This window comes from Martes martes (assembly GCF_963455335.1).
Source record: "Martes martes genome assembly, chromosome: 8".
In the NCBI taxonomy this organism is placed as follows: Eukaryota; Metazoa; Chordata; class Mammalia; order Carnivora; family Mustelidae; genus Martes; species Martes martes.
In genome coordinates, this window is record NC_137895.1 from 37,405,421 (window position 1) to 37,432,926 (window position 27,506).

A 27,506-nucleotide genomic window follows, 5' to 3' on the forward strand; every position below is an offset into this window, starting at 1 on the left:
TTGTTACCATCTCCATTTAATCACTACACAACCATTATCAACCATCTCTTACCTGGACTATTGTAATTATTTCCTGGCCACTCTCTCTGCTTCTCCAGTGTACCCTCTACAGTCTATTTTCAACATGATTTTATTTCTTACTTCTTATGTATTGCCCAAGACTTCAATATTCAATACAATGTTCAAGACCTCAATACACTATAGAGTAGCATAGGTCAAAATGGCATACTTGACTTTATATAGTCTAGTAGCCCTCTCTTAGGACCATTCTTGCTCTGCCTGAATTATCCAAAACCCCCCAAAACTTAATCAGGTCAAGAGCACCAGTTTTGTTTTGTTTTGTTTTTGTTTTTAACATTTTGTGAAAAGAGAAATAGAAAATGTCATAAGGTAACCGGTGAGCAATGATTTTTTTTAAAATTGTCATTGCCTCTTTTGAGTTTCCAAAATATCACTTTTAAAAATAGGTGGCCTTTCAAAATCAAATGCTATCCATAGACCATTGCAATAGCCCACTGATATACGGGGTAAATGAAATCATTCCATACCAGTTGTTGACCTGATTTGGAGTTCCACCAGCAGTAGTGACTTCCCATGGCAGACTGCTTCTTCAGGAAGGATTTCTCCTTCTTCAAGTGACACCAATTTGAGGTTTAGTTTCATACCTAGGTTCCCAAATTTATCAAGATGACTGGGCCAGGAAGGTCTTCCAGACTCAGCTACACACTGAGCTAGAACCATAACTGATATTGGGCGTTGGGCTCAGGTCCCAGTGCATATCATACTTCCCACATGGTAGGTTCTTCTCATGAGCTCTTGAAAATCTTTCTGATCCAGTCAGTTGTCTTAGTTCATGGGATAATTGGGAATAACAGTGAACTTCAGAACTGAAAGGAAAGCAGTCTTGTTTTTCCTTTCTCTCCTGAGGTTTCCTGGTAATTTTGTAAATTACCCTCCTGTTATCCTCTCTGACATCAAGAGACACTGGAAGAGACTGTTTGTCAAGGTTTCATTAAATATTCTTCTTCTAGGGCAGGGGTGCCTATTTGCCTTATATTTACATATCTAAAAGTGCTGAGTGATTCTTCCTGAAAGGAGAAAGATCTTCTCCAATGTTATTTCTTTATTCTATAGCTAAACAAAGAAGGAATTCAAGATTTTCGATCATAAGCAAAATGAAAAACAAAAAATCCCCACTATACACATAGCTCCTTATATCATAACTCTTTAGATCATTTAGGAATTTTTTTAAAGATTTTATTTATTTATTTGACAGAGATCACAAGTAGGCAGATAGAGAGGAAGAAGCAGACTCCCCACCGAGCAGAGAGCCCAATGCTGGGCTCCATCCCAGGATCCTGGGATCATGACCTGAGCCAAAGGCAGAGGCTTTAACGCACTGAGCCACCCGGGCGCTCCAGATCACTTAGGAATTTTATAGATGAATCATATCATAATATGGGAAATAGCTACTTCTTATATATCTGAGTGTTATTAATATCAATCATGGGAATATTGAATAGAAATTCCTCATGTTTCATCTAGATTCAAGACACTACAAAATGAAGTATATTTCAGTCAAGCCACATATACCAGATATAGTGAATGAATTGTATTCTAGTTTAAAGATTATGAGAATATTAGAACTTCAGAGTAACAGATAGTCCTCAGATTAAAATATTCTTGCTTTCAAATTTGGTGGAAATTAAACATGGTTTAGAATGTCTCAGAAAATAATAAATATATTTTTTACTTATTAATAAAACACAATCACATTGAACTAAAGAACTGACACGTGAAGGCTCATCAGCTAGATATTTTAATTAAATAATATTTCTAAGTATTTACTGTGTCATAATGACTTTGCACATCTCAGTGTTGAATAATAAAGTCATTAATGGGGAAGTAATTATAGGAAATCATCTGGTCTAGAAATTTTTCCAAATAAGGCAATATTTGACAAACTCTATTATAGAGATTTCTTTCTTTCCATCTTTCAAAAATAAGAAATAGTTGCCTTTCCATTTGAAATATCAAATGTATTTTAAAATAATTAGTTGATACTAGGATAAAGAATACTAATTTCTTGGATCTATTGTATCTTTTATTATAATCATTTCACATTTCTTTATTTTATTACTTTAAATTCTTTGCCTCATTATGCCAGACAATTTTTCAGGTTTGATGACTAGATTGTATACAGTAATTAATAAAGTACCTGGATAATATTGATCTGTGGTTCTTAACCTCAACTAAACATATAATTACATAGGGAGACTTAAAAACAATTATATACCTGGACCCCACTCCTAGATATGGTTTAGAGTGAGAACCATTTTTATTGAAGTCTAATGAACATATAGTGTTACATTAGTTTCAGATGTATAATATAATGACTTAACAATTTTATACATTACTCACTGCTCATCAAGATAAGTGTACTCTTGATCTCCTTTATTTATTTCACTCTTCTCAGCTACCCACCTCCCCTCTGGCAACCACCAATTTGTTTTCTGTACTTAATTCCCTTCTTTGTTCATTTGTTTCTTAAATTCCACATATGAATGAAATCACATGGTATTTGTCTTTCTTTGCCTGACTTATTTCACTTAGTCTTATATACTGTAGGTTCATCCGTGTTGTTGCTAATGGCAAGATCTCTTTCTTTTTTTATGCCTGAGTGTGTGTGTGTGTGTGTGTGTGTGTGTGTATACATACACATACCAGTCTTCTTTTTTCATCCCATTGTGTGTGTATGTGTGTGTATCACATCTTTTTTTTCTCCTTTAGAGAGAATGTGGAGGCTGGGGAAGATGAGGGGATAGAAAGGGTCAGAGGGATAGGGAGAGAGAGAGAGAATCCTAAGCTGGCTCCATGCTCAGTGTGGAGCCTGGCACAGGGCTTGATCTCACAACCTTGAGATCATTACCCGAGCGGAAATCAAAAGTTGGATGGTTAACTGACTGAGCCACCCGGGCACCTGGGTGCCCTTATACCACATCATCTTTATTCATTCATCTATTTTGCTGTGGTAAATAATGCTGCAATAAACAAAGGGTATATATATCTTTTTGGATTAGTGTTTTCTTTTCTTCTCTCTCTCTCTCTCTCTTTTTTTTTTAAGTAAATACCCAGTAGTAGAATTAGTGGATCGTATAGTAAGTCTATTTTTTATTTTTTGAGAAACTTCTATACTATTTTCCACAGTGGCTGCACCAGTTCACACTCCTGCCAGTAGTGCATGAGGGTTCCTTCTTTTTCACATTGTCACCAACACTTGTTATTTCTTGTGTGTGTGTGTGTGTTTTATTTTAGCCATTCTGACAGATGTAAAATGATATCTCATTGTGGTTTTGAGTTGCATTTCTGTCATGATTAGTGATGTTGGGTATCGTTCCATGTGTCTGGTGACCATCTGTATGTATTCTTTGGAAAAACATAGGTTCTCTGCCCATTTTTTAATTGGATTATGTTTTTAGTGTTGAGTTATGTAAGTTCTTTATGTATTTTGCAAATAATCTTCTCCCATTCAGTAGATTGCCTTTTGGTTTGTTTATGGTTTCCTTCACTATACAAAAACCTTTTAGTTTGATGTAGTCTTCATAGTTTAATTTTGCTTTAGTCTCTCTTGTCTGAGGTGGCATTATCTCAAAAAATGTTTCTACAGCCAGTATCAAGGAAATTACAGCCTATTTTTTCTTCTAGGAGTTTTATGTTTATCACATTTTGTATGGAATCCACTTTATATTTTTATTCAACTCTCCCAAGGATTAAAAGGTGTAGTCATAGTTGAGAATAACTGATACAGAGTACAGATATTATTATGTCTGCTTTGTTCTAGGTTCTAGATTTGCAAGGTTTGTAAATAGGTGATTTGTATATGATTAAACAGATTTAAAGAGTTAGTGTGGAATTAGAAATAATAGCTGTGAATTTTGTGCTGGAGAATTTCAAAACAAAAACAAAATATGCTTACTTGTAGGATAAGATTGAAATATGAAGTCAGATCTGATTTGTGATAGCTAAAATACAATATGGAAATTAATACAGACAATCTAGGCAGACCCAAAATGTCCAAAATCATAGCCTTGAAGCCTTTGGACTCCTCAACATTTAAATACTTTTTGGTCCTTATGAATTTTATTAATGGTTTAGTGGCTTGATTTAGATTACTCTTTTTTCCTGTATTTCTTTACTTTCAGGTAGGCATCTTCATATTCTGAGCACCCAATCTAGTATCTGGCATATGACAGAGGCTAAACAGATAGTAGAGTTTTAGTGCTGAAGTGAATGGATACATGAAATACAAGTAGAGATTGAATAAATTGATAAATGAAACAGTGAATGAACAGAAGTAAGCAGAGAGGGAGAAAGAGAGAGAGAATGAACAAAAGAAAGAATGCAATGTGACACTGGACTACTTGGGTTCCTGTTTGAACCTTATTACTTTCTAGTAGTGTGACCTTAAACAAAATACCTATGTTCCTTGCTTCAGTTTTCTTTTCTGTTACAATAGTTTGTTATAGGGATTAAAAGTTTATGCACATCATGTACTTGGAATAGTGCCTAGTACATAGTCAGAACTTAAATGTTAGTGAAGTGGAGTAATTATTACAAACCCATGCTTGGAGCCAGAAATCTTACCAGCTATATGTCTTGGGTAAGTAAGTACCCAATAAATGATAGCTATTATTATTAGTTGTCATTATTCTAATGGAAGATACAGTCTTATCTGAGGATCTGGAGGCAAATCCAAATTTGAGAATTTGAAGTAAGATGAGGAGTATAATGATCTCTTAAAATGAAAGGAAATAATATTTGCTAGGGCCTCAGATTGGCTGAAGTCTTCCAGAGTCCCTCCCTGAATCAGTGCTTGGTCTAAGATTTACTCGTAGAGTTCACAAAGAGACTTCACTATTGGTTTGTGGAGTTCCTGATTGATTAGGTCTTTATTCTGTTACCTTTTTCACCCTAACGTTGCTGACTCACATAGGAAATTTCCAGTGAACTATCAGCTATAGTTCTTTTTTTTTCTTATTATTTTTGTGCTTATGATTTGTGTTATTTCTTTATTTTTGGTTCTATATTTCAATAACACTACATTCTCTTCTCACAGAATGAAATGTTTTATAAAATTTTGCCATTTTATAGATTCTGTCCAATCCTCCCCAGAATTATTAAAGCTAGATTATTTACATTATGATTGCAAATCTTGTGTAACTTTTTTGACCAATCAATAATTTATCTCTAACCAGGGGTACCTGGGTGGCTCAGTTTGTTAAGTGTCTGACTTCCACTCAGGTCATGGTCCCAGGGTCCTGGGATTGAGCCCCACATTGAGCTCCCTGCTCAGTGGGGAGCCCGCTTCTCCTTCTGCCTGGTGCTCCGCTGCTTGTACTCTGTCTCTCTCTCTGTCAAATGAATGAATAAAATCTTTAAAAATATATAAAAATAATTGATCTCTAACATAATATTCATAGAACTATTTTAAAAAATGGAATGGAAGGGCTTGGTGTGACCTCTTAAATGCTGATGAGTTTTAAGTGTATCTGTGCCTTTAACATCTGGATTTTATTAATGGTAAGATAAATTCCTACCTTCTACTCTTTGGCCTCACCTTTTATTATTTTCTCTAGAGAGATTAATAAGCCATGAGAAGTAAAATGCGTAAGAGAAAAAGATCTTGAAATTCCTTACGAGAGAATCTAGCATTTATGTTTTAGATGTGAAAAACGTGGGAAAGCATATGTCAAAATGTACAAATCAAGTGTGGATTTATGTTCGTAATAAAGTTTAAGTTATTACTTTATTAAACGTAATAAAGTTTAAGTTACTGGCTACAGTTAAGAATACTGTATTGTATATTTGAAATTTGCTAAGAGATCTTAAATGTTGTCACTACAAAAAAGAAATGGTAATTATGTGAGGTAATGGATGCGTGTTAACTACCTTATTGTGGTGATCACAGTATACACATGTATCAAATTATCATGTTGCGTATCTTATGCTTACACAGTATTATGTATCAGATATATTTCAATGAATCTGAGGGAGCTTATCAGCTGTCAAATATAATAGCTTCTTAGGGCAGTGGGAGATCAACCAAGTATTCATTCTGCATAGGCAGTGTCCATCTACCTCTAAAATCTTATAATTAACATAGCTCCTAAATCCTCTGGAATACCTTGTCAAGAAATAGCTGTCCAAGTAGAATTTATTAAGTCATACTAATATAGCACTTTAGGTGCCCTCTCTTCTGTACATCCAACAGGCATTATCTTACCACTTAAAAGAAACATGAAAATTATTCATTGATATGTTTCTTATATGTTCTTTCATGGAGTAGAAAGGCAATGTGTAACCACTAAAATGTGCTCAAAATCAGCAATAACCATTAAAGTACCATAAAATACAGAGTGAAAATGGGCACATTAGAAATTTAACAAGACTGCTATTTTTAAAAGACATGTTATAGTATTTTTTAAATAAATACTAGAGCTTGAAGTAGGATGGAGAAAATATTAATGGTGAGGTCATTTTATTGAGGATTATCAAATACAAAGAGAGACCCATATTTCCACCATTTACTTGGTAGAAAATGGAAGAACATGTTTAAATTCCTGGCTTTATCTCAAGATTATCTTTAGAAGCGGTAGGATTATGATATGGTAGGGCTTCTGGGACTTCATAAACTTCATTTGGTCTTATTGTAGAATGTGTATTTCTACCACTTTTTAAATCTTAATGTGCATTTATAATAATGGTTTCCTTAGCTTACATCAGATTGTTCTACCATAAAGATAATTCATCTATATTATGCTTTAAAATAGGGCAAAAAGGACTCAGTTCTATTTTATATTTACTTTTTATGAAAACTTTTTTTCATGAGCTTTGTGCAATGATGGCTGAAAATATTGTCTCCATATTTTATTTCTTTTTGAATCCTTACTGTTTTACCTAAAACTCATCTTACTCATTAATGGAAACTTTCATTCATTCACTCATTCATTCATGCATTCATTTAACAAATCTATTTTTGTGGAAGATGCTCTAAGTCACTAGAGACACAAGTAATCAAAACATTTATTCAGTTAACAAACGTCTATCTCATAACCATCATGTGTCAGGCATCATTCTAGGTATTTGTGATACACAAAAAGAAAGCATAAAGGCTCTTTCCCTGCTGAAGCTTATGACCTAGCAATTTGGAGAAGGTTAGCAGATAATAAACAATAAATTTACCTAAGTAAATCATCTAGTATGTCATAAAATGATATTGAAGAAAAGAAAAAGTAGAGAAATACAAAAAAATCAGGAGTCTTGGGAGACATGGAGGTAGGAGTAGTTTGCCCTTTTAAATAAAGTGGTCAAGGTTGGCTCCATTGAAACAGTTGAGGTTGTTAGCCATGTGGAATACTAGTGAAGAATTTCAGTCAGTAAAAAAAACTCAAGCCAAGGCTGCAATGTGGGAGAGTGATTGACTTATTAGAGGAGCAGCTGGGTTGCCCACGTGGCTAAAGCAAGAGAACAAGTGGGAGAATAGTAGGAGAGAGGTCAAGGAGGGCAGGGCTTGGAGGGGAGGGCAGGGGAGTAGAAATTGGGGAGCTGTGGTTATTGCTTGTTATAATATTTTTGGTTTTGTACTGGGTAGCATGGAAAAGGATTGGAGTGTTTTGAGCAGAGGAATGACTTGGTGTAACATGATTACCGTGTAACAAGATTACCGTAGATCATTCTGGCTCTTTTAAAAAGGAAAGTAAGAGGACAAGGTTAGAAACAAAGAGATCAGTTAGAAGATTGTTACAGTAATTCAAGTGGAAGTAGATGACCCAGACATCATGTATTGAACAAGAAAATCCAGCTACAAATCCCAGATGAGTATTGGTAAAGAGGATGTTAAAGATCATGCCAGTGCCAATCACCAGAAGTAGGAGCCCATATATCTTGGCCTCCTGCATCTTCTAAGGGTTCAGGAGTTGTCAAAAAGGATTAGATGCACAGGCGTTCCTTGACACACAAAGAGGTCATGGAAATGGGTCCAATTCAGACAAGGTAATGTTTAGTATAAGATGTCACATTCAGTATTTAGGGTTAAGTTTATACTAGGGGAATTGATTAGGCAAATAAAACATTGAGCCAGGACCAAAAAAAGAACATGCCACGTGTTTATCTGGTAGATGAAACAGAAAAATCACAGGTTGGGAGACACAAGTGGGTTTAGGATTTTCAAGGGGACCGGTGTAGCTAGAATGGAATAGAATATAGCAAAAGATGGGGGGTGGGCATAGATGGGCAGATAATGTGGGTTCTTGTAATGATATGGGGTTTTTAAAGATTTTATTTATTTATCAGAGAGAGCAAGTGCAAGCAGGGGGAGCAGCAGGCAGAGGGAGAAGCAGGCTCCCCACTGAGCAAGGAGCCTGATGGGGGTACTTGAACCCAGGACCCCAGGATCAAGACCTGAGGCAAAAACAGACACTTAACTGATGGAGCCACTCAGGTGTCCCTGATACGGGCTTTTGAGATCATCATAAGACCTTTACTTTTACTTTTTTTTTTTTCGTCTGCCTTCTCCCCACTACTTCTTCACACTGCTTGTTCTCTCTCTCTCTCTCTCTCTCGTGCTCTCTCTCAAATAAATAAATAAATCATTAAAAGAAAACAATGATAAAATTCAAAGAATATCAAAAATAGTATCTTCTCTCTGTTCCGTATCATAAATACGTAGGCAAAACCTAACTATTTACAAGTCATGTGACTGACAAAGGACTTGTATCCAAAATATCTATATATATAAAATTCTTATAACTCATCAATAAAAAGACAACTCAATTAGCAAGAGTAAAGAATTTGAATAGACATTTCTCCAAAGAAGATATATAAAGGCCAATAGGCACATGAAAAATGCTCCTCATCATTAGCCATTAGGAAGTGCAAATCAAAATGACAAGGAGATACCACTACATACACACTAGAGTAGCTGTAATTAAGGAGGTCATGTGATGTGGTGAGCACTGGGTGTTACATGCAACTGATGAGTTATTGAACACTACATCTGAAACTAATGCAATATATGTTGGCTAATTGAATTTAATTAAAATTTTTTTTAAAACTTAAAAAGGCAATAATGAGTTTTGGTGAGAATATGAGAAATTTGAAGTTACATCATTGCTAGTGGGAATGTACAGTGGTGCAGTAAGTTTGGGAAATAGTACTTCAAAATGTTAACATAGAATTACCATATGATCCAGCTATTTTACTCCTAGGAATTCACCCAGAGAATATAAAACATATATCCACACAAGGACTTGTACCCAAATGTTCATAACAGCATTATTTGCAGCAGCCAAAAGGTGAAAACAGGCTAAATATCTAGTACCATATGAATATATAAATAACAGGTAGTATATCCACATGGTGGAATACTATGCAGCAATTAAAAAACTGGTAATTTGCTACAGCATGAATGGATCTCAGAAACATTATGTTCAGTGAACAAAAGGCTATCTACTCTGATTCAGTTTATGTGAGAGGTACCAAATAGGCAGGTTTATACTGGCAGAAAGTAGTTAAGTGGTAAGTGGCATCTAAGGCTAGAAGTGGGGATCAGCTACAAGTAATTGCTAATGGGTAAGGGCTTTCTATTTGGGGTGATGAAAATGTTCTCCAAGTTAGATTATGTGGATAGTACAACTCCTTAGTTGACATTTATACTTTAAATGGATGAATTTTATGGATACAAATTATATCTTAATAAAGCTATTTAAAATAACCGCTGAGTTTTCTTTTAATTCAATAATTTGTCATTTCAGTTCAAATCCCACATTTTATTTTAAAGATAAGTCTACATAACAATGATTTGGAACAAAAATTATATTATTTTTCTAAGATATAAATCATAGTTTTTATATGACCTTTTTACCCTGAAATTATGAAAATATATATTAAGCTCACCATAAAATGTATTTAAGGAGGTTTGCATAGATGAAGTATTACACATTTTTTAAGCATAAACGATTTATAAACACTTAGGAAAAAACTGAGGTTTCAAAAACTTTCCCATGGGTAGTCCCAGATTTTGTTGTAGTATATACATCTGCTGCTAAAGGAATTAAAAAGCTTAACATTTTATGTGTTTTATTTTAGTTGCCTGATTACTGTTTATATTTAATTAAATTTTTCTTACCTTGAGCCCATTAAAAATATGCAATTTTTTAAACAAGATTTTAATGGACCTCAGGTGCACAGAATTGGAATAATCATTTTTCTAATTAGAAAATTAACATGAATCAGTTGACTGACAAATATTTGTTGAATCTGTGTGTGCATATAGTATATTCAGTACACACACACACACACACACACACCCCATTCCTGGTACTTGTCTATACCATACAGCATGTATAAGTGTATCCTGTTGATTTACATGTTCCAAGTAAAGGCAATATGGTAAAGGTTTGATGACCTGAACTGGGAATTCAGAGTCTTGCCTTTTAATTCAAATCCTTTCTGTGTGATTACCTGAGTCTTACTTTCTCTCAAGTTCTTTAAGGCTCTAGAATCCTAAGTGTATTTTTTTTCAGTTATATAAAACATTTTCTAAAAGCAAAAATTTGTTTTCTAGTGATTTTTATAGTTTCTATTGTTTTTCTATTTCTATTGTATTTCTATTGTTGACTAAAAGTCATTCATGCAAGGAGGTAGACGTTCTAGTAAAGCTTAAGTTTGCCTTGTTAACTTGCGAGTAGTATACAGACTTCAAAGGTATTTTCTATTGTGAAAAAACAAACAAACCCTGTCATATTGTACCTCAATAATACCAAATTTGGCTATAACTGACTGGCAGTTGGCTCTGGCCTTCTTTTTTTTTTTTTTTTTTAAGATCTTATATATTTATTGGAGAGTGAGAGAGAGAGAGAGAGAGAGAGAGAGAAAGCGGCAGAGGGAGAAGCACCCTTCCTGCAGGAGCCCAATGTGGGGCTTAATCCCAGGACCCCAGGATCATGACCTGAGCCAAAGGCAGATGGTCAACCAGCTGAGCCACCCAGGCACCCCTGGCTCTAGCCTTCTTCCCTAAACCAGTTCTTAATCGTTGCCTAATGATTGTAAACTGGCTTTTCTCAGTTCAATGTACAGATAGTTGTGTCATGTGTAAAGGTCACTATCATTACTTTTGGATTTTATGCCCATAAAAATTGTTGGTTTTTCTTTAGTTGGTTTTTCTTTAGCTTCACAGTTCCTCTACTTTGTATGTGGCATTGTATGCCTCAGGGGCAGGTATAACTTTGGAAAGAGTTCTTCTGATCCCCAACAAGCAGCCATCTCAGCAGTGGGGGGAATAGAGACGCCGAAGGAATATTTGGATCTCAGCAGCATCTCTGACATTTCTACGTGTTTGCAAAACCTCTTAACTTGTTTTACTAGATTATTAGATGTTCAGTGTCTGCAATATAAGAGTTCAGCAATATCTTCAAGGTATTAGGTCTGTCGATCTGGCATCTTTAGATACCATCTTAAGACTCACTCCATATTTTCTGCTATTTTCATTTAAATTTTCCAGGCTGTTTCTCCATGTGTTGGTTATTGAACTTTTTAAACACTCCTTGCCATTTGTCTGCATTCCCTTTCTCTCTGTTTTCTCTTTCTCACTGTTTTTATGGTATTTTCTATTCTCCCGCTTTTCTCTTGCAGTTAGTCAGTTTTGCTCTAGCATGTCATTTGCATTCTTACAAGTTATGAGCTAGGCAAAATTGCACAATAAAAACACTGGGCTTCTGGAAGAATAGGGATTTGTGTCACAACTTTATCACTGACATAGAACAAAGAGGTAGAAAACTAATAAAAATGTAGCACAGTTTTATAGGTAAAATAGAATTGCATAAATACTATAAATATGACTTTTTACTTGGAAAAAGATCTGAAATTTGGGTGTTGGATGTGTTTTAAGGTTCGTGCATTCTGTGAAGTGGTGGAAGGAAGGGTATCTGAAATAAGACAGAAAATTATAACACAGTTGGGGGTGGTTTGACTCAAAGCATGCGATACACTGAGGTAATGTTAGATGTTTGAGGAACCTACATATGTTCATTTTGTGTATTCCTCCATAGCTCAGTTCAGTTAGTTATGGGTTTCTGGGTTTAGCCACTGTTCTCAGGAGTGAATAGTGCATAAGAAAACACAAAATTTAGAACACAGCATAACATACAGGGCTGTTGAATCATTATGTTGTACGCCTGAAACTAATGTAACATTGCTTGTCAACTATACTTCAGTTCATTGAAAAAAGAAAACACAAAATTTATATAATTTTCAATTTGTTTCTCGTATCTGTTGTGTTAAATCAGAAATTCATGTTTTCCAAACAAGCACTCCAGCAAAAGTAACTACTTTCTTTGCTTTCTCTCATCTTATTTTTTTATGTTGATCTTTTTTTAATTTGGCATTTGTTATTTGCATTTAGATTAAAGCAAAGTGCATCAGCATTTTCTTATTTTGACTTAGCTGTGCCCTTTTTCTTTTAGTGCTATTTCTCCCCAGTTGTTGCACTATCTTTACCACAAAGCTTCTCCAATGCAGCCAGGCTATAGAACATGCTTCTGAAGACATGGGTCACCCTGTTTCTAGGCAGCAAGGGGAGAAATCTGTCTCAAAGTATTTAATCCTTTTAAGCCTCCTACCTGTGGGTTGTGTGCACTCAGGACTTTTATATTCTTAGCAATACAGAAGTCAAGGCTGTTTTATGTTATACTTTTATTCCAGCTAGGTCAGATTCACACTGGAAATAACCTTCTTTAAAAGGAAAATGTGTGTAAATTCTTTTTCTGAGTGTCATTGAAAATAAAACTTGCAAATGCACACAGGATCTTGAATAAAAATATTGCAGTTTCTATTTTTTTCTTGTTACTTAGTAATAATATACTGTTTATATAAGTGTAATATTGTTTATAATAAATTCTGAATATAATTGATAAAATAATTGCCATTTATTAAATGTTTAGGATACACCAGTGTTTTGTGCTAAGTTAATATATATAATGTGATATGTATGTATATATGTGTATATTATATGTCAATATATAATATAATATAATACAATTAATATGTGTATATTATATGATGTTAATATATTATTTATTAATATAATATAGAATATAAATTAATTAATATATATTATACATATTACATATATACAGCTTCCAGTTCAAATGCATCTGCTAACCTGTTTGAAAATTATGGATCTACCTTTATATTTAACATCAATTAAGAGTTTTCCTAGAAACTTAGTTTTTCTTCAGAACTAGTTAGAGTTCTTGTTTCTCAGTGTGAAAGCTCTATCAGTTTCATTTCTTTAAGTTCATGAATTTTAAATTAAAGATGTAGAATATCCTAAGTGCCATTTCTTTTTCGTTTCCTGCAGCGTTTATCCAATGGCTCTATAGACTCAACTGATGAAACTAGTCAAATAGTCGAACTACAAGAATTGCTTGAAAAGCAAAACTATGAAATGGCTCAAATGAAAGAACGTTTAGCAGCCCTTTCTTCCCGAGTGGGGGAGGTGGAACAGGAAGCAGAGACAGCAAGAAAGGATCTCATTAAAACAGAAGAAATGAACACTAAATATCAAAGGGACATTAGGGAGGTAAGTGATTCATAACACTTTCAGCCTTTGCCTTCTGAATGCCGCTTCTAAGAAGCTTTCTCCAAATCTCCTCTAATGGCATATAATCTTTACATCTTCTCAGGAGACTATAATTTGGGATGCATTATCTTAGTTTTGAAAGGTGTCCACGAAAGCAAAAATACTTCATCAACCTTTAAATATGTATGAAAAGAAAATTTGCTATCAAGTCACAGACAGGGTTACTTTTTCATTACAAACTTCTACAGTTTGTAATGATTTTTTGCATTTTTAAGCTGCTGATTTTAAATAATTTTAGACATGGGTATGAATAATGAATTGCTATACTCTTAGCCTATGGGAATACTCAAAATCACTACTTTAAGTTTTCCCCCTTTTATTTTGGTGTTGTGTCTATGAGTGTGAATGTATCTGTGTGAATGTGGGGACCTTTCTTTCTCTAGATCTTTGATTCTTCCAAGACATAACATCACTTCATCTGTTTAATAGAGTACTTGAAAATTACTGCAAAAAGGTGCAAGGAGATATTTTATTTGTAACGTTGCCTAATCATCTTACCAGCTGAGGTGAAATATTTAGAATCTTTCACTTTTCACTTTATTCAATTAAAAAGAAAATGATCTGTATTTGTGGAAATTTTATTTGGTGACCTTCTACCTTTTTCATTTTTACATATTCTTTTAAATTACATATTTTTTATCTTGTAAAATATTTTTTATATATAATTAACTAGTTGTTATTGGATTTGACTCTACTGTATGTATTCAGTTCTTTTCTTCCCATTCCCTCTTGAGCACATTCTACATTCTTTGCCTCTAACATCTTATCAGAACTGTTCTTAACAAAGTCATTGCTAGCTTCCACATTGTTGAACCCTGCACTGGATCTAGTTATCACTCCCTGTAGTAATTCTTCACTTGACTTAAAGCACCCTCTCCTCTTCTGATTTCCATCCATCTTTACTTTCTACCCTCATTTCAGGCTCCTTCGTTGGTTCTCCTTCTCCCTAGACTTGCAGTGCCTTCTCTTCTCAATCTACCTTCACTCCCCTGCTAAGTTCATACAGTCTTAAGGCTCCAAAAACCACCCACTGCCTTATGACTCTCAATTTATATCTCCAGCATATCCTATGTCCTGATTGCCTGATGCCTGGAAAGTTAACATATTCAAGACTATTTTCCTGTTAATCCTCCCACCCCAAAGAAACCAGACTTTCTTGTAGTCTTAAACTTCCCAGATGTCCCTAAGGCTATTATCATTAAACCAGACTTGTAGTCTTACACTTCCCAGGTGTCCCTGAGGCCATTATCCTTATCTGGATCAAAAGCCTTGGAGCTGACCTTGGTACCTCTGTTTCACTCACACTGCATTTGATTCAGCCATAAAACCATTATTTCCAGCTTCAACATATATCAGTAATGTGACTTCTTCTCACAGTCTTCATGACTCTTCCTTATTCCACACAACCATCATCTCTCACTGGATTATTATAAAAGTCTCGTGACCTGTCCTCCTTCTGCCTTTTTTTTTTTTTAATTTTTTATTTCTTTACAGCGTAACAGTATTCATTGTTTTTGCACCACACCCAGTGCTCCATGCAATCCGTGCCCTCCCTAATACCCACCACCTGGCTCCCCCACCTCCCACCCCCCACCCCTTCAAAACCCTCAGGTTGTTTTTCAGAGTCCATAATCTCTCATGGTTCACCTCCCCTTCCAATTTCCCTCAACTCCCTTCTCCTCTCCATCTCCCCTTGTCCTCCATGTTATTTGTTATGCTGCACAAATAAGTGAAACCATATGATAATTAACTCTCTCTGCTTGACTTATTTCACTCAGCATAATCTCTTCCAGTGCTGATAATGTTTTTACAAAAGTTGGGTATTCATCCTTTCTGATGGAGGCATAATACTCCATAGAGTATATGGACCACATCTTCCTTATCCATTCGTCCGTTGAAGGGCATCTTGGTTGTTTCCACTGTTTGGTGACCGTGGCCATTGCTGCTATGAACACTGGGGGTAGAGGTGGCCCTTCTTTTCACTACATCTGTATCTTTGGAGTAAATACCCAGTAGTGCAATTGCAGGGTCATAGGGAGCTCTATTTTTAATTTCTTGAGGAATCTCCACACTGTTTTCCAAAGTGGCTGCACCAACTTGCATTCCCACCAACAGTGTAAGAGGGTTCCCCTTTCTCCACATCCTCTCCAACACATGTTGTTTCCTGTCTTGCTAATTTTGGCCATTCTAACTGGTGTAAGGTGGTATCTCAATGTGGTTTTAATTTGAATCTCCCTGTGACCCACTTCAGTCTACTCAACATGGCAGCCTGAGTGACCTGTTACACTGTAAATCAGCTCAAGTTAATTTTCTGCTTCAGTGACCATGTACCCTACTTACAACAAAACCAAAGTCCTTGCAGTGGCTTAAAAGCCATCTATGATCTCCACTACCACCTTCCTGACTTCTTTGAAATTATCTCCTACTCTTTCATTTTAGCCCATTCTGTTCAGTCAAGATGGCCTCTTAAAGTAGCCATATCTATTCTGTTGCATTTTCTTTTCCTTCTTCCTTTGCTCAAATGTTTTCTTCTCAGTGAAGTATTCCCTAACTTTGTTATTTGCACATATACACTCTCCCTCTTCTTTCATTTTCTTTGTTTTATCTCACAGCCCTTACTGCCATCTGACATAATATGTACTTTACTGATTTACTTGTTTGTCATATACCTCCCTCTCCACTGTGCATAAAGATTCATAAGGGCTGGGATTTTTTGTTTTGTTTTGTTTGCTGCTCTATTTTAATCACCTACACAACTACTGGGTATAAAATAGGCATTCAAAAACTCTTTGTTGAGAGAATGGATATATACAGGTGTTTGATATAAATATCAAATGGCACAGATGAGATTAGACTGTGTACTAAAACAATGTCTACTGTCTTAGAAAAAGATAGGTGATCTATGAAGTGGCAGAACTGCTCTACTGCCACACAAATGATGATACTGTGCTCTCTATACCTTTGTATGAATTGATCATCCAAAGATACGTCTCTCATTTTTACTCCTTCCCACAAACCAAAGTTAGAGAATTTATAAAATAGCTGAAGGTTTGCCACTCTTCTATATCCCCGTCTGGAACACTAAGATTTCTGGTTAGTAAAGCATCAAGGCTATTTCTTGAGCTCTTGCTCTTTCTGGTTTCTTCATTGTCTTGGTGCCAGGGATTTAGCTATTTTCCTTCCCTCTAGCACTCCTCTCCTACCTTCTCTCTTCATGTTTATCTAATCCAGTGTCACGGGTAGAGCCCCATATCTCCAGCTCCCCTTTCTTACTGTTTATGTTAAAATAACCCCTTAGTTCTAATAGTCTTTGGATGTAGGTAACAAAGAACTAAGTCAGATGGAAAATACCAATCATATGATGCCGGTGCTCTTTTATGAGGAACATTTCTAGTTGGTAAGGTGTTCTGCTTTCACATGGAATTCTTTTAAAATACAATGAGTCTTATCAGCTCTAAAATTTTTATGTAGTTATATTTTGGAAGGTATTCATGAGGAAAGAATATCTTTCATCATTCACTTCTCAAGGGTGGTCGCAAACAAATGTTTCAAGAGTCAGGCCAGCAGTATAAATATATGACATATTGGGCAGGAAACATGCAACATAGGAAGTGGTAGAGTTAATGAGACCTGGACAAGGAACCTATACTCTGTCTGCCTTTCTGGATATATCATGTGTAGTGTGTGTGTGTGTGTGTGTGTGTGTGTGTGTGTGTGTATGTGTGTGTGTGTGTTAAGAACACTGTCAAGGCCAAATAGAATATTTCCAAAAAGGTTCAGGTCACAGGCCACAAGGCCCTGGTTTGCTGCTAGGAATTTCTTGAGGATCAACCATGAAAACATTATGGGTGTATTACATTTAATTTTTCTAATCTCTTATATTGCTCCTATCCAGAAGGTACTTGTCATTATCTCCATTTTTCTCAAGTGTGGTAAAGTGACTTGTCAAAGGCATATGCACTGCCTTCCCCAGCACCCCACTCCTTCCAACCCCCCAACATCAGGAAGACACAGAATTAGCCCAGCTTCAAAACTTGTGCTTCTTCCACTGAGCAGCCTCCAAAATGAACAAAATAGAATCAATTATCAGTGATAACACTAGCATAAAAAATGCAGCTACACTATAACTGCCCCCAAATAATCAATCTTTTGCTCTTTCTTTCCGATAAGTAATATGTGAAAATCATGTACTTTAAAAAAGTATCACTTATACTCAAAACTCCAGCCTCTGCTTTTATTTTCCTGACTGATAATGTACTCTTGGGTGATGGACCCACAAGGTCTACTAGATTGCAGGTTTTTTTACTAGGAGAATAAAAAAGTGATTCTTCTTGGCTACCCCTAGAGTGTTGCTAACACAGTATGTATATATTGTATAAGCAATGCATATTTGTTGAATTAATTAAGGAAAAATAGGAAATAGGAAAAACTGACAATATAATTAAAAACTGAGTGCATTTTCTTTACATGTGAGGACAGCCTAATATATCTAAAATGAATTTTGCAAATATATTTCATTAATGGCTTTAGAATATATTTTTGACATTATTCTTTGTCAAGAAATAAATCTATTTAAAAATTTACTTTTGTTTGAAGTTTTGTCTTATTTGCTCCTTAAATTGAATGTGACCTATAAGAGTAAGGATCTGGATTAAAGCTAAGTATAGTTCACATTATTAGAAAATGTGGATAATCTTATAGCACTTAGCTCTCCACTTTTTTTTTTTTTAAGATTTTATTTATTTAACAGAGAGAGAGAGAGAAACAACGCAATCAGGGGGAGCTACAGAGAGTGAGAGAGGAGGCTCCCCACCTGAGTCAAAAGCAGGCACTTAGCCAACGGAGCCACCCAGGCACCCCTCGCTCTCCACTTTTTAAACAAGATAGCTACTAATTGGGTATTGGATAATAATATCTTATTAAATATATAGATATGCAAAGAATTAGAATTTTCTGTGATGTGTTTAAATGATGTATTGTTTTGTGAATTAAACCAGCTTATCTTTCCAACTTCCTGTTAAGAGTTCTTTAAAAATTCCTTAGTGATTAAATAAATACATATCAATTTTGTCTTTTCTGTTGTCTGAAACATGGATCTACATTACTGTAGAGCTATATTTATTTGATACAGTAAAATCCATTTTGTACACAAACTTCAGGTCAAGAGATAATTGAATCTTTACACTGTTTTTCTCCTTTTAGGCAGCAGTTTTTAGAGACTAGGAAAAGCTTCCTTTTTTAGAATTTCCAAGTGACATGCAGGGAAAAGATATTTCTCTGACTTGTAAATTCAAAATTTATTTTTGGCAACACAGCTTGCAGTTAAAAATTGAATCTCCCACATGAATCACTGAATCAAAAATGCAGTAGCAAAGTCTGTACAATGACTTCTGCATGCAATGTATGCCGTAGAGTCAGATCAGCTAATTAGAGGCACAGTAGTAATTAATAATAAAGAAGCAGCTATTATTTATGGAGTGTGTATTATTCATAAGACCACACAAGGCACTTAAAATGTAGTATCACAACAATGTTATGGAGTAGGGATTAATATCCCATACAAAAACAGAAAACAAAACAAAGAAGCAAACAAACCAAAAGGAAAAAAGAAAGAAAAAAGGTGAATTATGGAAAAGATAATCAACATATTTCCATGGTAACTGAGTTAATGAATAGCAAAAACTGGGATTTGGAGCTAGTATGTGCTACTCCAGTGCTCACGTTCTCAGGAAGCCTGTATATGTCTTTAACTGAATTTATTGCTATTGTTATTTAGTTAGAAGTTTATATATGTAGGATAGATTCAGAATTTTCTTTTTGGGCTACAAAATCGACATAATGTTCCCAGAATTCTTTGTGAAAATGGAATTAACAGAATACAGTACTCTGAAAGAATCCTTTAAGATGATAAACTCTACCCTCAGTGAGCTAAAAAAATAATATTATAGAATTGAAGAAGTCAAAATTTAAAATAAAAGCTTTTCAAATAGTAGCTTTTGTTTGTGTTAGCTAAAATCTAGAGATGTGTAGGTAATGTTGAAAAAATTCGTCTGGGTAATTTTTGCCAAATTGTTGCATTAATTGAATTTCTGATCTTTAATATTAATATAATAACCAAGTAATCTTTAGTTGGATCTTGAAGGTCAGTGGGACCCAGAAGAAAGTAATAAAAATGCATTCCAGGTGGAAATGAAGTCACAGAGTGTATTAGTTTCTTAGGACTCCTATAACAAATTATCACAAATTGGGTGGCTCAAAACAACAGTAATTTATTCTTTCACAGTTCTGGAAGCTCCAAGTCTGAAGTCAAGGTGTCAGCAGAGCCATATGCCCTCTAAAGACTCTAGTGAAGAATCCTTCTTTGCCACTTCTAGCCTCTAGTGGTTGCTGGCAATCCTTGTGTTCTTGGCTGATAGCAGTGTAACTCTAGTCACCTTCTCTCTTAACTTTGCATTTTTTCCTCTCTATGTCTATGTGTCTTCAAATCTGCCTCTCTTTATAAGAATAATTGTCACTGAATTTATGGTCTACCCTAATCTTATGTAATACCATCTTAACTTGATTACACTTGTGAAATCCTATTTACAAATAAGGTCACATTCACAGGTCCTAAGTGGACATGAATTTTTTTAGGGGAGTGGGGGGTATGCTGCTCATCCCAGTACCTAGAGATAGAAGTGTCAGGTCATGAAGCTATTTGTTTTCCAAGCTTTGTAGCTCAGATTTTCACTGAATATGGGGGGATGGGGTTGGGGGGGGTGAACATATAAAGGTATTTAAGCCAAGAAGCAGTATGATCAGACTGGTATTTAATATTCTGTCTTGGTCAGCAGGTTAGAGAATGTGGGAGCAGGAGAAAGACCAATAGCAAGGTACAGATTAGGCTATTAATTGGGGAGTTAGGGTGAAGATTTCAAGGATGATTCCAAGAAGAAAATCTGATTTGTGGGTAGGCAGGGCAGGCAGGCATGATGGGTTTCATGGAAGAAATATTGTTTTTAATTGCTTTTAATTTTTATGTATACACAATTTTTCAATGTCAAATAATAGTAAGAGGGTACGAATCTAAACACATACACACAAACACACATGTACATACAGAGCGGCTGCCCACTTCCCATCTTACCTGCCTGAGATTCTTAACTGCAGTCCTTTAGCTATTACTGTTTGGTGCTGTCTTCTCTCTTATTTAATCCATGCCTTGCTGTTAAATGAGGATTTTAGCTCTTTTATTCTCTCCCTTCCTTTCTCTTCCCACCATCCTTCCACTACAGTTACCTCAAAATCACATTTAGTATCACCATTATTATGGCTTTGTAAATAGTTTCCATAACTGATCCGAGTGGTGGTTTCCTATGATAACATTTCCTATTGTTGTGAAGCTTTTTGTTTTTCTAGAATTTTATTAATTACTTGATACATTAATGTGATCAAGTTTTTTAAAACTATGGCGTATCTTCCCACCCACTCTACCAGATTAGTAAATTCCATAATTTCAATTCAGTTATGGTCAGTGGTCAAGCAGATAATTTATCATTCTTTTTCTTATTTTCTTTGAATCATTCCTTTTTCTTCTGCCATCCACCTAGGTCTGTATAAGCTTATCTATAAGCCTGCCTCATTGTTTCTGTTACAGTTGTAGGATTTACTTCTACTATCATTTTGAAAATCTAAGACAAAAAGTGATCAAGATCCTGAAAGCAGAAAAATAAATCTATAAAATCTATAAAGCCTAGAGCACAAATAATGATTAAACTTTGAGAGATGGTGGAATACCTGTTCTAAACTGAAAGCTAGAAGTTAATGATTTGTGCATGTGGTTATTTCCAGTTGATGGTGAGGGAAGACCAAGACATTGAAGGATATCCATTTACAGGCTTCTGTTTCTTCTGGAAAAATGAAAGAAAATTTATCTGCTCTGTGCATGTGGCAGGAGGTGCTGGGCCCCAAAGGAGAGGACCAAAAGAACTGATTAGGAAGACTGATGAAAGAAATTTGGGTAGTAATACATGGAAGCCACCACCATCACATCAATTTTAAGCTCCTTATGCAAAGAAGCTCCTCAAATTATCAGGAAACCACAGTGGGCCCATAAAGTTCACCTTTTTTTTTTTTTTTTTTTTTGGTAATTTAAATTCAATTAGCCAACATATAGAACATCATTAGTTTAGATGTAGAATTCAGTAATTCCTCATTTGCATATAACACCGAGTACTCATCAATCACCTGCCCTCCTTAATGCCCATTACCCAGTTATCTCATCTCCCTACCCACCTCCCCTCCAACAAGCCTCAGTTTCTTTCCCATAGTTAAAAGAGTCTCTCATGGTTTGTCTCCCTCTCTGATTTCTTCCCATTCCATTTCCCCCCCCTTCCTCCAGATTCCGCTTATATTCCTCAAATGCATGAAACTATATGCTAATTGTCTTTCTCTGATTGACTTATTTCACTCAGCATAATACCCTCTAGTTCCATCCACTTCAATGTAAATGATAAGGTTCCAACCTTTCTGATGGCTGAATAATATCCCATTGTATATATATACCACATCTTCTTTATCCATTCCTCTGTCGATGGGCATCTGAGCTCTTTCCATAGTTTGGCTATTGTGGACATTGCTGCTATAAACATTGGGGTACAGGTGCTCCTTCAGATCACTACATTTGTATCTTTGGGGATAAATACCTAGTAGTCCAATCACTGGTCCATAGTGCTCTACTTTTAGCTTCTTGAGGAACCTTCATACTGTTTTCCAGAGTGGCTATAACAGTTTGCATTCCCACCAACAGTGTGAGAGGGTTCCCCTTTCTCCATATCCTCACCAACATTTATTGTTTGCTGACTTGTTAATTTTATCCATTACAACAGGTGTGAGGTGTTATCTCATTGTGGTTTTGATTGTATTTCCCTGATGCTGAGTAATGTCGGAAATTTTTTCATATGTTTGTTAGCCATTTGTATGTCTTCTTTGGAGAAATGTCTGTTCATGTCTTCTGCCCATTTTGTAACTGGATTTTTTGTTGGTTGGGTGTTAAGTTTGATAAGTTCTTTATAGATTTTGGATACTAGCCCTTTATCTGATATGTCATTTGCAAATATCTTCTCCATTTCTGTAGGTTGCCTTTTAGGTTTGTTGATTCTTTCCTTTGTTGTGCAAAAGCTTTTTGTCTGGATGAAAACCCAATAGTTCATTTTTGCTTTTGTTTCCCTTGCCTTTGAAGACGTGTCTAGCAAGAATTTGCTGTGGCCGAGATCAAAGACATTGCTACTTGTGTTCCTCTCTAGGATTTTGATGGGTTCCTGCCTCACATTTAGGTCTTAATCTCATCTACTTTGAGTTTGTCTTTGTGTATGGTATAAGAAAATGGTCCAGTTTCATTCTTCTGCATGTGGCTGTCCAATGTTCCCAACACCATTTGTTGAAGAGACTGTCTTTTTTCCATTGGATATTCTTTCCTGCTTGTCAAAGATTAGTTGACCATAGAGTTGAGGGTCCATTTCTGGGCTCTCTATTCTGTCATTTGATCTGTTGGTTTGTTTTTGTGCCAGTACCAAACTTTCTTGATGATGACAGCTTTGTAATAGAGCTCGAAGTCTGGAATTGTGAGGCCACCAGCTTTGGCTTTCTTTTTCAACATTTCTCTGGCTATTCAGGGTCTTTTCTAGTTCCATATACATTTTAGGATTATTTGTTCCACCTCTGTGAAAAATACTGATGGTATTTTGATAAGGATTGCATTGAATGTATAGATTCCTCTGGGCAGTGTAGAATTTTAATGACATTTATTCTTCCAATTAGTGAGCATGGAATGTTTTTTGCATCTTCCTCAATTTCTTTCATAAGTGTTCTATAGTTTTTACAGTACAGATCCTTTATCTCTTTGGCTAGGTTTATTCCTAGGTATCTTATGTTTTTTTGGTGCAACTGTAAATGGGATCAATTCCTTAATTTCTCTTTCTTTTGTCTCATTTTTAGTGTATAGAAATGCCACTAATTTCTCTGCATTGATTTTATATCCTGCCACATTGCTGAATTCCTGTATGAGTTCTGGCAATTTTGAGGTGGTCTTTTGGGTTTTCCACATAAAGTATCATGTCACCTGTGAAGAGTGAGAGTTTGACTTCTTTAGCAATTTGTATGCCTTTTATTTCTTTTTGTTGTCTGATTGCTGAGGCTAGGACTTCCAGTACTATGTTGAATAAAAGTGATGAGAGTGGGCATCCCTGTCATGTTCCTGACCTTTGGGGAAAAGCTCTCAGTTTTTCCATGAGGCTCACTTCTTCAGCTGACCTTTCTTAATATCTTTTTTAAAAAGTAGGTTATCTGGAGGGGAGGAGGGTGGGGGGATAGGTGAGCCTGGTGGTGGGTATTAAGGAGGGCACATATTGCATGGAGCACTGGGTTGGTACATAAACAATGTATCTTGGAACACTGAAAAATAAAATTAAGTTAAAAAAATAAAAAGTAAAAAGGTTATCCACCTACTAATAAATTTTCATATAAGCTGTTAGGGAGATAAAATTTTATCCATATTATCTATGAATTAGATAGTTTAAAAATTATTGTTTAGAATATCATTAATGCCAAGATTTTCTCCATTTGCACTGGTAGTTGATTTTTCCCTAGAGTTTTGTGTTCACTGAGTTCTTTAAATTCTTTTTTTTAATTAGAATACATATGCAAGGAAAACAGTTAAGGTTCAAAGTCAATTGGTTGATTCATTTGCAAATATGATTCAAATTTACTTTTTTTTGGACCTCTTTTTTAAATCATTGAGTTACTCTTATTTATATCTGAAGATAAGAGTACTGATGATATTGGTTATCCTTAGTTGAAGATTGCTTTGCAGTGTGGAATAGTAGCCACCATTTCACCTTTATGGCTTATAGCTCTACCCATAATTATACTTACTTCTACTGTATAATGAGCTAATTTACCTGTCACTGCTTTTCTAAGAATGTCAGTTCCATGGTAGGCGGTTTCATGTACTCCACTGCATTCTCAGAGAAGGAAACTTTTCATTAACCCAGGATGTAAGGATTCTAACAGATTCTAAGGATTCTAACAGATTGGGAAAATTCACATGAAGTCTTGCATACCTTCCTTGCAAAGAAAGGAATGAATATTACTTCAGGAAAACAATAGCTTTTAAATCTTACTATTTTATTTAAATAACAAGGCAATACATTGAACTCTCTGAAAATCTGATTTTAATTAATTTCTTATTTTAATTGTAGGCCATGGCACAGAAGGAAGATATGGAAGAAAGAATCACAACCCTTGAGAAGCGTTACCTCAGTGCTCAGAGAGAATCTACCTCCATACATGACATGAATGATAAACTAGAAAATGAGTTAGCAAATAAAGAAGCCATCCTACGGCAGGTTGAGTATCTCTACCTTGGTTTTGTTCTGGTCCATGTGTGTTCTAATCATTCTCACAAAACATGGAGTAAATAAAATAAGGTATTTCTTGGCAATCAACCATTCTCTAACACTTAGAATAGAACTGACTAGACAGATGTAATTTTCAGCATGTAATTTATATATTTGTCTTAATAATAATAAAAATAATGATTAATATTTACTTTGGATCTAGACATGAGCCAGAAAGTGCTAAACAGTTAACATGTATTACCTCACTTAAATATAACCGTCACCTGTGAAGTAAGCACAATTATACTGAGGCACTAAGGTTCAGAGACATGAAAACTTTTCCAAGGTCACATATTTGGTAATTGCCGGAGTTATTACAGAGGCTTAAGTCTATTTGACTCTAGAGCAGGAGTGGACAAACTATGGCCCATGTGCCAAAACTATGGCTCTGTTTTACAAATAAGGTTTTGTTGAAACAACCTTACTCATTTATTTCATCAATCTACGACTGTTTTTGTGCTACAATAGTAGATTTAAGTAGTTGAAACAGAGACTAAATAATACACAAAGCCTAAAATATTTATTTTCTAGTCTTTCAGAGAAAAAAAGTTTTGTCTAACCTATCTCTAGAGACTGGACCCTTAACCATTGTGCTACATTCGCTCTCTCACACCGGTTAATACTATAATTTTCAGTATTATGCTATTATGGTATATCTGAAGTCTTAGTTTTGAGTTATAATCCATCTGTCCAGGTTTATACTCACTAGTAACTTTTATTCTTTTTGCTGCCATTGGTAAGAGCTTTTCTGTTTTTTAAAGTGCTGAATTTTATTGAGGAATGTGATTAAGCAGTATATGAAAGTACGAATAGAGTCATCTCTTTGTACAGCAGGTGTGGTAGTAGTGGATGGTTTTAAGTTGCAAATAATGGCTGAAACCCAAAGCCCCTGGTGGCTGGGATTTGTTACCCTCACAGTTTCTCTGTAAGTATCTCTTTTCCCATCCCTATTTCAGATGGAAGAGAAGAACAGACAATTACAAGAGCGTCTTGAGCTGGCTGAGCAAAAGTTGCAGCAGACTATGAGAAAAGCTGAGACCTTACCTGAAGTAGAGGCTGAACTGGCTCAGAGAATTGCAGCCCTGACAAAGGTACTGCAATAAGACATTTAGTCAACCTAGATGTTCTTAGAGAACTAGACTTAGTCATAGAGTACTAGTACTTAGTTCTTAGAGTCTTAGACTACTGGTAAGCCAAATGGAATCTATAGATTTTCTTTAGATTTTATGAAATTTAAGTTAATTTAATCTACCATATTGGTTTGTTGGTTAGATTAATTTATCATATTATATATCTTATTTACAATGCCATGAATGATTTACATATGAATGCGATGATACCTCTGCCTAGTTAAACAGTAGTAAATATAAAATTTCACATCCTTGTAGTCGATTTTCCATGAAAATATATTTGTAAATTAGAATAATCACCAAATATAACAAATAATGATGATATTTAATATGTATGTAGATAAGCCATGATTATTTATAGACTTAACATAAATTGGTATTAAAAATATAGGAAATATCATAAGCAGTTTATTGTGTTCTGACTATAGTATGAAAAAATTTGTTAGAAATTGGAAGTTAGATTTGTAGAAATCTAAATTCTGAAGTCAGTAAAGGCGATTTTAATATAGTTTCTTCTGAACCAGTTAAATTCAGTAATAATCTGAGGGGTGTTCAAAATTATCTGCCATGTTATGGCTGTTAGAGTCTGTAATTTTTTGCATATTTTAGAATTTTGCAAGATTATAATGTTAAAATGACTATTCTAAACTTTCACAGTCCAATGGAGATGGACATTGCTTCAAAGTGTATGTCTATGTTGCTACAATGAAAGTTTAGATTGGCTCACTAAAAGCATGTTTTACTTTCAATATCAGTTCAAAAATATACACACATATTAGAATTATTTATTTACTTGAGATAGAGAAAGAGCAGGGGTGAGGGGCAGAGGGAAAAGAAAGAGAATCCTAAGCAGGCTCCATGTTCAGCTTAGGACAGAGCCTGACATGGGGCTTGATCTCAGGATCACGAGATCATGACCTGAGCCAAAACCAAGAGTTGGATGCTTAACCAACTGAGCCACCCAGGTGCCCCTAAAATGTACACACATTTTAGATATTCATGCAATCTTTGCTATGTGCTAAGTTTTCCATGCCACTGTAATAAATGGGTAAGATAGACATGTGAACTGCAAGTTACAAACTCTGGCATTAGGGATTATCCAAAACAATTGATGCAGCAATATAAAAGCAGGCACACACATTTACTTTCCTGAAAAAGTAAATGATTAAAGAGGAACAGTTGACTGATGCCTGTTGGTTAAAATAAGGTAATTAATCAGGTAGTGAAAAGGCAAATATTTGC

At 35.2% G+C, this 27,506-nt stretch overlaps 1 protein-coding gene across 12 annotated transcripts in view; it reads left to right on the forward strand.

Moving 5' to 3' along the window:
* PPFIA2 (PTPRF interacting protein alpha 2) overlaps window positions 1-27,506 on the forward strand; it is a gene marked incomplete at both ends in the record, with an annotated part of 479,299 nt that overhangs the window by 344,409 nt on the left and 107,384 nt on the right. For all 12 annotated transcript variants that reach the window (XM_080810779.1, XM_080810781.1, XM_080810773.1 and 9 more), the window contains 3 exons: window positions 13,418-13,639; window positions 24,937-25,083; window positions 26,091-26,225. In XM_080810779.1, the coding sequence (XP_080666905.1) occupies window positions 13,418-13,639; window positions 24,937-25,083; window positions 26,091-26,225 (504 nt within the window). The remainder of the gene's footprint in view (window positions 1-13,417; window positions 13,640-24,936; window positions 25,084-26,090; window positions 26,226-27,506) is intronic.